General features: G+C 45.5%; 1 protein-coding gene across 1 annotated transcript in view; it reads right to left on the reverse strand.

Moving 5' to 3' along the window:
• Positions 1–15,051, reverse strand: part of GPC1 (glypican 1) — a 203,132-nt gene that overhangs the window by 17,607 nt on the left and 170,474 nt on the right. The window contains exon 3 of the mRNA XM_065074306.1: positions 10,510–10,901. Within this exon, the coding sequence (XP_064930378.1) occupies positions 10,510–10,901 (392 nt within the window). The remainder of the gene's footprint in view (positions 1–10,509; positions 10,902–15,051) is intronic.

Consider the following 15,051-nt stretch of genomic DNA (forward strand, 5'->3'; position numbering starts at 1 on the left):
GACCTAGAAACTGCATTAAGATGTCAAGAGAACACACACAATACATTGGAGAAGCCATTTCCCAAGGATCTGAAAATAAACGATTAGTGGGAGATAAGGCTTGGAGCCAGGGCACTCCTCATTCATTTATCAGAGGTATAAATAAATATGCTATACAAAGTTAAAATCCACAGACTCTGTTCTGATCCCAGAGACATCAGTGGGTACAGTCCCTAAAGTGTAAGCCCAGTGATGAAGTGATAAAGAAAAAAAAATTATCTTCTAAGATATACCCAAAATAGGGGACAAATCAATCCAATAAATCCTTTAATTAAAACTATTTTAGAGCTGGGGATACAGTAGCTGATTCGAGTAGCAATGAAATAATGCAATAGGAACAGGTGGCTGTCTCATAAAATGCCCCATTCCACCACAAGAGCTGACATTTCAGGGAGGTTGTTATCAGGTATTACCCCACGACTGTGGCTCATTGCAAGTGGCCGAGCTCTGTGCTTTTCCATGGCTACTTTCCAAAGCCTGATGTGCCCACGCTTTGTTGAGGGAGCCACTTGATCAGATGCGAATTGCTGGAGGCAGGTGCTTCGCCAGAGCAAAAGGTCTTTGCAGACTCTCTTGTACCGTGACTGGGAGGGAGTTGGAGCACTTGGGGCTGCACGGCTCCTGGCACAGCTGCCCAACGTGACCCCTGAGCTGGGGCTCACCCTGGAACAGTTCCGCACCCGTGTTTGCAATACAGCCAGCAGAGAATGGACACGTATGGAGATAGTACAGCAGAAAAAATGAGAACACATAACTCTCAACATTTGCAGTGGCATTTTCTCCCTCATCTTTTCCTCCTCCTGAGCAATGTTTAAATCAATTACAGTAAAATTAATGACTTTTGCAAGCAATTTGCTGAGAGGATGGGCTGGGGGATTAGTCGCTAGCTGGGTTTCTTGCCACCACCCAGCCAATTTAGAAAACATTCAGTGTGAAAGGCTTCTAACAAAAAAATCCCACAACTCCTGCCACGTATTTTATTGTTATGCTTTCCAAGCAGAGAATCACTGAAACACAGGGGGCTCAGGGATAACAAGCAGTCACTTACTCCATCTCCCTGCATTGAGACACATTCAAGAAGAGCTAAACTGTCCTTCATATTACCTAAAACGTAACTTCAGAACAGTTATAAACTTTCTGAAGCAAAGACACAGAGGAGGTGTAACTACTTGTAGAAGGTGAAAGCATTCAGCTCCAACAGGTGAGACATAGACACTCGAGGGACTGAAGGCACTTGAGTGCAGATGGCTTTTGGGATGGCCAGGGCTTTAGTCTCTGTAGGACACAGCAGCAGGGCAGCACTCCAGTAAAAATGGGCTAGATTTTTCCAGAGCATAGGAAAAAGCCTTCTCATCTTTCATGTCTTTAAAGAACAAATCAAACTTGTGACTTGCATGTTCAACACAAGTGCACAGACATACAAAAGGATGTTTCATAAAGCCATGGGACAGTTCTCTCCGCCTCACCATTATGTGTTCTTTCACTAAAGCACCTCCACAGGTTATACATTGATTTTCCAACACCACTGACTGATTTGCAGTCCTCTTTTCAGTGTAAGGTTTGGTGCAGGTCACCGGGGATGCAGAGACGGATGCAGTTCCGCCTGGCCTGAGCCTGGACTTCTCTGAATCTACAACAGTGGGAGGTTTCTACCCTTCTGAACCGGGACCTCATTTGACAGGTCACGCAGACAGAGAGGTGCAAAGAAGAGATGTTTTTTCTGCCGTTACCCTAATGCCTACTGCTTGGGAAGTATCCAAAAGCCTCTGAAACACACCTGGTAACATCATGGCACAGAAAAGACCATAGAAGTGATGATACGAGTTTTCACAAGCTCTCAGTCTGTTTTAGCTGAAAGAGCTATACCCTCCTCACTCCAAAAAGCATTTCTTTATCCAAGCCAATTATTTCCTGAAAAGGTGTCTGGGAAGACCAAAGAACAAAGCACGGGATGCAGAGAAGGAGGCCCCAGGGAACAGCAACCGAAGAGGCACTAGTGCTGGGATAAGCTCCGTACATCACGCCAAGGAGTTAGAGGATCTTTTTGACAGAGCAATGATCCTCCCTTCCCCTCCCAGCTTCCTGAGTGCTGGAGAAAGATTGAGCTTTAGGAAGCCACAGGCATCTGGAAAGCCATTTGAACACTGGCAGCACTGAGCGGCTGCCGCAGCAGCACACCGTGTGGTTGGGCTGCGGGCACAGCGCGCCCGGGCCTGGCCACTGTGAGGGGGGAGCCCAGCGCTGCTCCTCTGCGCCCATTGGGAGGTGGCCAGCTCCTTTAGCACCCAGAACCTGCAGCCAAGCTGCAGATGCTGCTTTTGAAGTGCTGGTTTCAAACAAGTAAAAGACAAAAAAAAAAAATAAAAAAAAAGAAAAAACTCCAACCCCAAATCCTTTCTCCTTTTGAAGCCTGGCTTAAAAGCAAATGAGAACCTGAAGCCTAGCTGCAAGGCGATGGGACTCCCCGGCCTTCAGGGGCCTTTAAATACATCTGAAAGGCATTTAACACCATCAAAATAAGCTGAGCTCTTACTGGTATTTTTCCTACCCCCTCTCTCCCCTTGCACATTCACCCCCAGGCTGCTGTGAGCCATCTGCGCCTTGCTTCCCAGGGGAAGTAGGGTTAGGTAGAAGGGAGAGATTTAGGGATGGAGAAAGAGGCCTGGGTGAAAAATAAAAGCTGTTGGAAGTGCTGTCAACCCCCCAGCTTGTCACGGGGATGCAGGCAGGCTGGCTGATGGATGGAGAAGTCCCAAACACTGTCAGCAAAGGTGTTGTTCTGTGGCTGCTCTCCCAGTCCCCTTCCTGGCTCAAGCCTCCGAGAAATAGCACAGACCCAAGGTGGGCAGGGGGACCTGTAGCACCTGGCTGCAGTTCTGGCATGACACAGCGAGGGTTGAGGTGAAGACAAAATACCTCCAGACGCATCAGATATATGTCAAAACGTGCCTGCATGAGCGCTCCGATATATTTTTCCAGGTAGAAGGACTTACTGTCTGAACGGCCACTGCAACCTCCAGAAGCAACAGTTAAACCCGGCCACATCAGGCAACTTAGGTTTCCAGACCAAGGGATGCTCTAAGCCAGCAGGCAGTTTTCTAGAGGCAGAAAGCTGGAGACCGCCCGAGGCTTAACGGCTGAGCACAGCTACACAGGCAGCTGCAGCAGAGGCTTCTGTAGCACTCTGGCTTACCTTCTCCTGCATATTTTGATTGCAGGTGATAAAGTAAGAGAATTTTTTCCTGCCAGCTGTGAAAAACCCATTCTGGGGTAGTGTTTAAGGGAAAACAGGTCAGCTCTTCAATTCATAGATCAGGCCGTGGGCATTGGGAAATGCAGGAGGGTGTTCAGAGCCACTCCAATTACTCCAAATCCTTCAGCTGGAATTGTACAGTTGGGATAAGGTTGTCAGCATGAAGAACAGCAGCTACAAAGAAAGGCCAAGCAGGGGAGTGGATCCTGTGGGGCTGGTGCTGTCAAGCCATCCACAGGATGCACAGCAGCCAGGAATGCACTCAGAAAGCCAGCCTTGCCCTCTCTTTTATAGCAAGACCGGCACCGGGAGGACAGGTTTGTTTCTCTGGGGAGCTGGCTGGCTCTGTGATTGGAGCTATCTGCAACATGGCAATTTCATGTTGGGAAACCTTTCATTTTTACAGTCTCCTCATGGAAGGAACCTCAAATCCCACAACCAAAAAAAAAAAAAAGCAGGGCTATGCTGCTCTTTGCATTTCCACGTGTGCAAACTGGAAATCAGCGCCATGGCTGCTCTGTGCACCAGGTCATCAGCATCCATTTCCCCAGTGAAAGAAATGGGAGCTGCAGGTGCTCCCAGCCGTCTCCTGGCATGGAGGAGCCGGTATGAAGAGCAGACCCCCGCTCTCCCGCCACATGGTCAGCATCTGCCTTGTGCATGTTTATGCCAGCCTTGATGTAATTAGCACCTTGACATGTGTTAAATGAACCAAGCTTTCCAATCTTTCAGAATAAAACTCTTAAGAGAAACAGCTGCGGGGCTGACAGAAATATGATTCTTTCAAAGTCTAATGAATTGTATAATCACTTCAGTCATTATTTTGCACCTTCCTTCCACAAATGCTCAGCCATGAGTCCTCGGAGCACAGTGAGTTTTAAGCCTCACCAAGCCCATCATTCAAGATACATCAAGCATGTTTCCACACCCCTGTGAGGGATCAGAAAGCAAGCGGGGGCAGGCGCACCACGCAGGGTGGTGGCTGTGCTGGGGTCTGGTGGCAGGGGCAGGACACAGATGACCCCGCAGTTTGGGGGATCCTCTTGCTCTCACCTCGCTGCAGTCAGCTCAACACAGGGTGAGGGACAGAGAGGACAGAGCCTGATGCCAAATCTGTGCCCTTCGCACTCCATCAGACCAGAGCTGGTGTGAAGCCTGAGGCTCGACAGGCTGCTTGGGTCCATCCCTGCCAGCCCAGCATCCAAACGACCATTTTACAACAAAAAAAAAAAAAAAAAAAGAAAAAAAAAAAAAAAAGAAAAAAAAGAAGGCTAGGGTAACCCAGCCAAACTGAGGCAGGGAAACACAGAGTAGAGTCAGCCCTGGCTCTCTCTGCAGCCAGCAATGCCAATGGCCCCAGAAGCAGCACAGCCTGCGAAGGACATGAGGGCAGGACCCACAGCTGACCTGAAGGATCTGCACCTGGGATTCCTGCCTAGTGCCTCACTGCCTTCAGATATTAAAATAAGGAAGATTCATGTGGATAGAGACTGCTGTCACACTCCTCTCCCTCTGGAGGAAAATACGGCAAGCCACCACTTGCCTATTCAACACACTCCCTGCTCTGTTCATCCGATGCAATTATTTCCAGCTGGTACAATTTTCAGTCCTTTGAAAACTAGATTCAATTGACTTTTAACCACCAGGTAAATATGGGAGACATATATCTGCTTGCCTGCATTATTTCTATTATATTCAGAACACCTATGGGTTTTTATCTCTGAAGCGTTGTGATTTAAACATAATAACAGATAGAAATACTGGCAAGTAATATCTGAAATACAGAAGGATGTGTTCAACACTGCATGCTACCCATCCAGCTCGATTTGAATCTGTCCAAACAAATTCCAACTTTATTGCAAAACTCTTTCCCTACTTTCCATACAGTGGTGCTGGAAACCGTCTGCACCCGCAGCCCTGCGGTGCCCGGCAGCAGGCAAATCTCGGTGGCTGTGCCAGGGGCTGTGCGCAGGCAGGAGGGAGTGAGTGCAGGAGCTGCTGCAGGAACTAGTCCCTGAAGGTGCAAGACCTTGTTTCAGCTTGTAGTCTAAGCTGGTTTTCACAGGCAGAGGTGTCAAAAGTGCCATAGGTTTCTCAGATCCTGGGATTTCAGTCCTGAACACAGCCAGACCTGCAAAGCTCCAGCAGTTGTTTGTATTTGGCTGTGGTGAGCTGCATTCCATCCCTGTGGGTGACTCCAGCTCCTGTGGGACCCACTCCTTCCCCCGACCTGTGTCCCAGGTGGGGACCCTGCAGGGCTCTGTCTCACATCACCTCCCCTCGGTTTGTTAAAGCCAGATCTGAGGCTGAACTCCTGTGTGAACCATCTCTTACCAAGCCCTGTAGAGCTGTCTCTAGGTACAGGTGACTGCAGTCTGAACACGAGAGACTTATTAAACCCCACATGAGCAAACAGATGATCTCCCTGAAGGAAAATGCCACCTCCCTGGTGGGAGCAGGTCCCAGATGAGAGCTTCTCCCAGATGGAGAGAGAATTTACTGAGGCACCTTATGGCTCCTTGGGGTGAAGCTTGTCCCTGCACAACAGTGTCCTGCCGTCAAGTCATTTTCATAACACAGGAACACATATCTCTGCCGTGCAAAAGCTGAGCGAGAGGTGGATAACAGCCAGTGAGAAGGAAATAAATGTGATACGAGGTTACTGCCAATCACCAGTGCCATGGAATAACATTTTTGTAACATCCATTTACAAACGCTAACGTCTTTTCAGGATCAGGGGGAGGACAATTTACATAAATGCTTAGTTTTATTACAAAAGTGAAATCCTATATATGAAATAAAATGTTATTTATGGTTGTACATACTTGCTGCTGATGCTCTGAATAAAGATAAGCCACTGATAGGATGGAGGTGTGTTACCGAGTACATGGGACAGGAATTCATTGCACTCAAGCTGTTCTCTAGCACAGTGGCTTTGTATGTTTGTGAAAAGAGATTATATTATTCACTTAATTTTATTCAGTCAGATCAATTTTATGCCTAGCTGACCCAAAAAAAGCAACTGGAAGCTGAAGACGAAAGTCAACTCCGTTCTTCCAAGCTACGGAAAAAAGTGGGGTATGAGAGATGGCTACAACCTTAAAGCACAAAAGGACCAGGAATGACCATACTGTCTTTGTTACATTATTGACTTCTTGGAAATGTAAAGCATGTTTAGATAAACATTTTCTTCCATATGTATCCAGCACATTCATTTAATTGTTAAAACCACTTATAAAAATTCTATTTTGGGGCTTTTTTAATTGGAATTCAGCTTCCATCCAAATGCAGCTTGACCCACCATGTGTTTAAAAATTACTCATATGGGAAACAGGAAAGCTGCCATTTACCTTATATGAACATAAAAGTTTAAAAAAATAAGGCTGAAATGTATTGTGAGACACAGTATTGCTTAAATGAAAATGTACTGATAGACAAACTTCATCGGTAAAATGACATACAGGATTTAGTGAAAAAGCCTAAAATTAGTAAAGAAAATCATCATATTTTGTGTCAAAATCAAATGAGAATCTGCCTTAAAAACACCTACTGAGAAAAGAAAATGCAAACAAATACTAAAACCAACTATTTAAGTAAGTGTTTCTTCCTTATGTAGCTGGTGTTGCTTCACATCAATCCCCACTACCATGGGGAGACTTAAAATTCTGGAGCAAGCAGCAACAAAAATCCAGCAAAGTAAATATTGTCCTAATAACTCACTTTTTGACTGATGGGCAAAATCCACATTTCCTGTGCATGGCGCCACTCTCCTGCCCGCCTGGCGGTGCAGCATGGGCACAGCACTGAGATGCAGGAGGCCAGAAGGACCCCTGCACAGTCTCACTGCCCTTTTTGGGTGTCCTGGTGCAGACAGGATCACCTCTGATACCTGTCCCTAAGACTAAGATGCATGAACAGTATCATAATGTGAGTGATAAATAACCAAACCAGACAGGATAGTCCATGCTGCATCTCTCTGAGGATTTTTTGCTTTATACAGGATTACCTCTCAGCCCTTGCCATTTTTACCATTTCAGTCTTGCTTCCCCTCCCTGCTCCCAGTATTTCAACTTGGCTGCACCACATATTCCCTAGAACATGTTCTTGCCCTCATGGTTGAACACAGCAATTGCTTGCACCAAGTGTGGATCGCTGAGCAGCAGCTGGCAGGCAGCACGTCTCCCAACACAAGGCATTCACCTGTTCACATAAAGCTCAGAGCTGCAGCAATTGCTATTTTTGGGCAGCTGCCAATCTCACAACCAAGGAAAGGGTCCCAAACAAAACCCGGATATTTATCCTCTCTTGCCCTGGCACGCAGCAGGAGGTGTGCATCACTGGAGTGCAACTTCTCTGACCGCCCTTCACTAGGGATTTTGTGGTTGCTGCTGATTTGGTAGCTGCTGCTTCACACCGACAATGAAAAATGCACTTGGCATGGTGCAACTTAAATGAAAACTTGCAATTTGTGCTAAAAGAATAGCTACAGAAACACACAACCTGAATGTGAAGGCAGAGATGCTGCCCAAACACCTTCACCCACACGTGGCATATCAATAACTCCTAATGCATCCTAATCCATCCCCAACCCTGCTGCTCTGCCTGGGCTGCCCGGAGCCACACCAGCCTCCCCTGTGCCCGTGGCCAGGCTGGTGGAGGGAACCGCAGCATTAGAAGCTTTAGATCTTGGTGTCAGACCCTGCAGTCTGTCAGGGTGACTTTTGCCTTAAAAGCTAGGATGGCAGTAAAGATGAGAAATGGTTTTGCCATTTTCTCCCCTGCTGCCCTCAATATATTTATGCCCCGCAGGATGCAGAGCGCCTACTCCCATCACACGGTCCCGTTCCCAACCCTGCACCCACCAACCAATGGCAGCCCGAAGCGACTGGACAGCCAGAGGTTGGGGAAGAAACATCCCTTGGGCACAGCGAAGAGGCAGCAGGGATTAAAGAAATCGCACAAAAGCCCTGTCTGTAGCTCAGTCAAGACAGGCTCTTCCCCATTTTAAGACAGCCATAAAATCTGGCAAACAGCACCCGTCTTTCTCTAGGATGCCCAGTAATGCAGACTCTGCACCAGGACCTGACACAGCGATAGGATACAGGTGACAAATACTGACCTGGAAGTGTCTCAGGAGCTGAAACTAGGAGGGTTTTAATAGAAATCAGTAGCTTTTCTGGGATTTGAAAATAAATAAAACTGAAGTAATCTAATTTTTCAGAAGGTTATAGCTAGGCAATTTATTTCTAAGTATCCATTTCAACAGGCTTTCTCAGACTTCCTGACCAAAACACTCAAGAAATTTCAGTTCAAAGAGTTATTTTTAAATACTGCTGCTACCAGCTGACAAGAAAGTCGAATCCCAGACTCTGATCTTCATAGAAGTCTTATACATTTTCTCCTAACATTTTAAGTATAAAGCAACATGAAAAAAGACTAAAGTCAAAGGACCAGCTGCAGAGTTCAGCACTTCACATCCGTTTGGCACTAGTGTAAATCCACATCTGGTAAAGTGGGTAAACCAGGCCTTTTATTTTAGAAACAGCTGAGGGCTACCAGAGCATCCATAAAATGGATTTCCCACATCAGCGTTCTCACTTCCTCTTTCCTAAAGTACTAAACCCATTCCTGAAGACAGGGGAAAAGGGCAAGTTTTGGCCTTCATTACAAAATCAGGAAGGCTTTCCTGAGGTTTCCCGACTCACTCCATGCAGATTGTGCTACAAAAGCAACACACTGGATTAACTGTAACCCCAGGGAGGGCTCTTGTAGAGACAGGAATTGTTGGCACCCTTCTGGAAGACCCTCCATGCTGGAGAAACAGCATGGGAGGAGGCAGAGGGAAGAGGAGGATCTGTGACTGGTCATGCACCCCACATCCCGTTTGATAAGCAATATCTAGAGAAGAAGGAAAATTCAGAGAGGGGAACAGAATAAAAATTCAGTGGGTCAGAAGCCTTCGTGAAGGTGAGAGAAAAATATGCTGCCTGTTGGTATTTCAGGTCCTGTCCTTCCCTTCCACTGATCCCACAACTGCAGGTGCACCACCAGTGTGCTTCACCCACCAAACTTGGCTACAGGCAGAATCATTCACATGGAGCTGGAAATCTCTGCCATTTAGAGGATTTATGACAATATTTCATTTTGGTCCCCCTGAAATTACATCATTCTCCTCTTTTATCTATTTTAAGTGTCAGGAGAGAGTGATGTTAATGAGATCGCAGAATCACAGATGTACAAGGGCTTTTGGGTAGCTGAACAGTTTTATAGTCCCACATTGATAAATTAAAGCATTTGTCACCGTTACCACATTAATGCTTCTTCCAGAGATCAAAGTCTAGATTTGTTGCATCAAATAGTACTGTCCTCCGCTACGCATTACCACGTATTACCTTCTGAGGAAACTAATTGCTATTCCCTATTTTTACATTCACAGTTTAATCACGCCCTGATTCTCATACCTGCTGATTGCCATCTCCACATGCAGTATGCACGTCATTTTTTTAGTATGGATTTTCTCCTCGCTACCTGTGTGAAAAGACTGAATATCTTGTTTCGGGACAATCACCACCTTCTGGCGCTGAAAGGCTGCTTCTGCAGCAAAGAATACAGACAATTTCCTTCCTCCTGAAACCCTGGATCCAGTCATTTTAATTTACATTTATATAGCACCTCTCATCCCTGAAGATCCAAATGCACTTTACAAACTCACCCTCTCTGTGAACAGAAGCTGTACAAATATACACGGCTACATAAACAGAGGCAGCAATCCCATCACCCACTGCTGAAACGCATCTCTCTGCCTGTATTCCCAGCACTCGTGGCAAGTCAGCTCTGCATATCCTACACCATCTCGCCATCCAGGAGTGTGATGCAGACATATGCCACTTCCCTGCTGGGGAAGCACAAGGAACCTTGGCAAGCAACAGAAGGGCTTTACAGCCTGGGCGACCCACATCTCCTTGTTGCATAGGTTAAAACAAGGTAAAGACTGATTTGGGTGCTGCTTTTGCACTACCAGTGCCTGTAGAAGTCCAGGCTTGCTGCTCCCTTCCACTGATGGATGACCCTCAATCAGTTTGTTCTATAAAACTGAAAAAGACATGCGTGCTTCGTAATGAAACTGTAAGGGGAAATAACGCCCCCTTTCTCCAACAGCAGTAGTTAATAGCTCCTGCCAATCTGGGGATGGAGGAGAAGGAAGAAGCCCAACATACCTGAGACACCTTTTTGACCACGTCGCTGCCCACTAGAAAGCCCTGTGCATAGGAACGTGCTGCGATGAAGGCTCGGGTTGCCTTCACCTTCAGGTCCCTGGGAACTTCCCCAAAGGGTTTGTGCTGCTCCGCGTGTTTCACCATGCAGTCCAGGTACTCATCTGTGATATGGTACTGGGGATTCATCAGCTTGAAGAGCCGCTCCAGCAAGCGTGTCCAGAACTCATTGAGGGCCTCTTCCAAGTTGATGTTGGAGCCCCGGTAATAGCGGCGTAGCTCGCTGTACAAGTCCTTGAAGACCTTCATGTTTTGAGTGTACAATTCTCCGTACATGCTTGGAAAAGCTTCATAAAGGGCCTTTTCTGACTTGTTCAACAAATCCTGGAAATAGCCTGAAGACAGAAGAAAAAGGAGATGGTGACGCACCAGTCAGACAAGCAGGATTCCAATGGGCTCTGCTGTTTGGCAGCACAACCAAATGCCCTGAGAAAACGGAAGGGCCCTGACAGAGCTTGTCCTCCAACCGCCCTTACCCACTCTCAGTCTTGAGCCTTAGCTGAGAAGATTCAAGGAGGAACTCCCAGTGCCAAAGAACCATATCTGGGCCTCTCCATCTCTTCTGGCAGCCTCACTTAGAACTAAAATCGAGGCTCTTCTCTGAGCGCATAAGGTGCGATCGTATTACTCCTGGGTTTTCTTTACAGAACACATCAAGTGGCACTGCTCACATATACCGTAACTTGCCACAATTGTCAGCCAATGCCTCATGAGACACTCAATCCTGAATCAAGAACCTGCCACTTCTGGCACAGAAGCTGACACTTGTTAAACATCACTAGAAAACAGTGTAAACACACCAGCATGCCTGGATGCTGCTCAGGGAATGGAGGTATATCCCACAGTGATATAGATAGTGTATCTATATCAGTGGCCACACCAGAGCAAAGATAAAGATTTCACCTAGAAGACAACCTGAAATCTTCCATATCAACATGTGAAAGACTGGAACTCCTCCAGCATCGCCTGCTCTTACTATCACACAACACACATGCCTAAATCACAAAGCACAGCCATCTGGGACAAGGTCCCTGCAGACACAAGCTGTTCTTTGCGGCAGCACATGCACTTGAAGATGACGTGGCTTCACTCTGACTAGCCATCATCCCCACCAATCCAAATCCACCATCATCCACTGCACAACTTGAAGTTGTCCTTGGAGAGATCACTGCAGCTTGTCTGAGCCATCTTGCTTTCCTACTTCACTGCTTGTTTTCTGATGTGTCATTTGCAAATCCCCGGTGAGACGGAGCAGAGCTGCCACCAGCGATGGTGCCAATCCTTCTCAGAGATGTCCCTATCAGCCCCAGTCATGCAGCTGCCCTGGCTCTGAGACACAGCCCGTACAGCCTGTACCAGAGTCCCAAATGTTGCAACAGGCACATATTATTTTTTTAAACACAGGGTTGCACTCAAGTGTTTATGAGGTGAGGTCAGCATTATCATGTTTGAGGTTTTCACCCCATTTGCTTATTCGGATTTGCAGCCTGCTTTTGTTTAGGTATAAACAGCTATTAATAAATGGTTTTACACCCCAGGTTCAGTGGTCACACAAGTGACAGAAATGCGACTCTTGCGACATACAGCAGATAAAGATGACCGATTCAACTTCTCCCTCACCAACATCTTTAGGTATTTCCACCCTCTCAAGTGCCAGCCACCTTCAAGCTCTTTGAGACTGCAGTAGGGAACTCATCCCAGGACCCATTTGATCCAATTTATTGATTTACATAAGCAACTTCAATCATCATTGAAGTCAGTGAGATGAAAAATTATTTAAATAATATTTTTCATTTCAATAACATTTATACTTTTTAGGACCTTTTTGAAGCAAACCTGATTATACTATTATTTAAATCTAAATTACTATTATGTTTTTTGGTGATGTATGATAAGCTCTAGCTGGAGGGCAACCGTTACTCAATTAAAATCAAACAGCATGTATTTAGGTATATAAATTAACTTCACTGTGCTAGGCATATAAGAAAAGAAAGAAAAGCTTCTGAAAAATGCACAGTGCATGTACAATGCTTTATAAAACAAAGTATTTTTTTATGGAATGGCGCTGACTACAATTAAACACCTCTAAAATTTTAAACTAGTAAAGCTTATTTCCATGCTTCTTGTTTATATTCACAGTCTGGAAGGGCCATACAAGCTTTTCTACATTAAAAACCTCTCATTGGCTTCTCAGATTTGAATTAAGCTAAAACTCAACAAGCATATAGAGCAAATGAAAAAACCCTCTACATCTGCACCACTGGCTGCTAAAACTGAAACTTCTTGTTGTAGTTTAACAAACTCCTAATGACCATTAATAGCCTGGCTTCCTCCAGCCACAATAATGCACTCCTTAATAGTTTAAAATTTAAGTGCTTTTAGAAAATCGTGATTAAACTAGGTCTTAGCAGAAGTTCGGTTTAATCACTTACGCATAAAATAAAAATGTTATCTAAAATGTTGAATAAAACCTGTGGTTTTCAAGTGTACTTTTGGAAGAAATTTATTGTTACACAACCTGACGTCGTTGGCAGTTTGTATCTCTGAACATGTCTACTGGGTTCCCTCCATCTCTAAAATGACTGATCCTCATGTGTTTGTCCATCTTCTGTGTTAAATCCCCCTTTCTTCCTACAGACACCAGTGCAAATATGTTGCTACATGGCACCTAAGACACCTATTAAATGACTTTCTGATGGCGGGTTCCTGACAGGAAAAAAATTTAAAGCTGATCCCATTAAAAAGTATAATATTTTGCTAAAGGATCTTGGTTTTGTAAGAAGAAACACCTGCAGCACATACAAACAGAGCTTATCAAAGCCTCTCCTCATGAATCTGAAGACAAAGGGCGATTCAGCCCCTGCCCTGTCGCCATGGCCCCGCTGGCCAGGTCCCAGGGCAGGACAAGCTTTCTGCAAAGCCTGGGGCCTCTCACCCTGCCAAAGGACCCTGTTTGAGTCCATATCTCCCCCTACTCAAACAGTCCAGCCATCGCTAGTTCCAAAGACAGTGGCACACAGCAAATTTTTGTTGCAACAAAATTATCACTATGATCTGCAGGGTGCTAACACAGGTGAGAACCTTCCTTCCTCATCTACACTGAGCAATTGTACACTATGTACAATATTAGGAAACATTTCTTCACGGAAAGGCTTGTGAAGCATTGGAACAGGCTGCCCAGGGAAGCGGTGGAGTCACCATCCCTGGAGGGGTTTAAAATATGTGTAGATGAGGCTCCTAGGGACAAGGTTTAGTGCTAGATTCAGGTTATGGTTGGACTCCCTCTTAAGGTTCTCTTCCAACCCAAATGATTCCATGATTCTATGTAATTAAAACTTTGCAAGTGTTACTGGCACAGAGACAGCATCCATCCTGGTAACTCTGATTTACTGGCCTTTACGCAGACTGCTCTGCTTCTGCAAAGCGCTCAGGCACCCCCTCCTACGGTCATGGCTCTGTCCGCAGCATCACAGTCGTGTGCGCCCACTTCTAGGAAATTTTGGCCACTCCTGGCAGGACCCTGTTTTGGGTGTGACTAATCTGAGGTAGCTTCATTCTTCTGCTGCCACAGCCTTCCTACCTGTACAACAAATAGAAATTGCATTCACCTACAACAGGCACCAAATACAAAGTTTCTCTGATGCTGATCAGATATCTAAAAGCTGCTCAGTATCTTAACGTATCAGTCCAAGCCCTGCCAGTTACCCATTCAAAATTTAATTAAATGGAGCTCAAACTCTCTTTCTTGTATAATCAGTGCTCTTTTCTCTGTGACAAGTGACACTAACTGAACAAATTGCTCAGCAATCCAGGTACGGCATGCAGCTTAGCACTCACCATCAGGAAGAAGAAAACACAAACAAACGCAGCCCAATTTGTCAGTTCAAAGTAAAATGACTTTCTTTGTACTACTACAGGAGAAACAAGATGTATATCTTTCTGTCAAAAAGTGGAAAGTTATCTCAAAAAAGTCTAAGCTAATTAAGAGTTGATGAACTGTTACTTCTCACCTAAGTGACAGAACACTAATTACAGTCAACTCATTTGCAGCTGGTTCTCAGAAAGTTCTTCTAGATTTCATACACTGAGAAAAAAATATACATTATCTAGGGAAAATTAACTTGCAATTAAGTCTCATGTGTTTGTGATGAATAGCTGACCTGGCAGAGAATTTAAATGCCCATTTTACAGCACTAGAAGGAACTAAGAAGCGGGATTTGTCAAGAGGGATGCCCAGAAGCTCACACTACCTGTCCTGGTCCTTAAGATCCCAGCCTGCACCGCTCGTACGTTTAGCACCAGTATCTCCAATGAACACATCTTCTCCTTGACACTCCCTGCTTACTAATATCAAACCTCTTAACATATCTAGACACGTATCATAGATTAAGGATGTGCAGGGCCTCGGGATTAAACAACTTGCTGAACCACAGTCCAGGCATCTGTCCTCCTTGATTTCAGGGAGAAGCAAGTCTTTATTCTAGA

Source organism: Columba livia, chromosome 9, assembly GCF_036013475.1.
Source record: "Columba livia isolate bColLiv1 breed racing homer chromosome 9, bColLiv1.pat.W.v2, whole genome shotgun sequence".
Taxonomy (NCBI): domain Eukaryota; kingdom Metazoa; phylum Chordata; class Aves; order Columbiformes; family Columbidae; genus Columba; species Columba livia.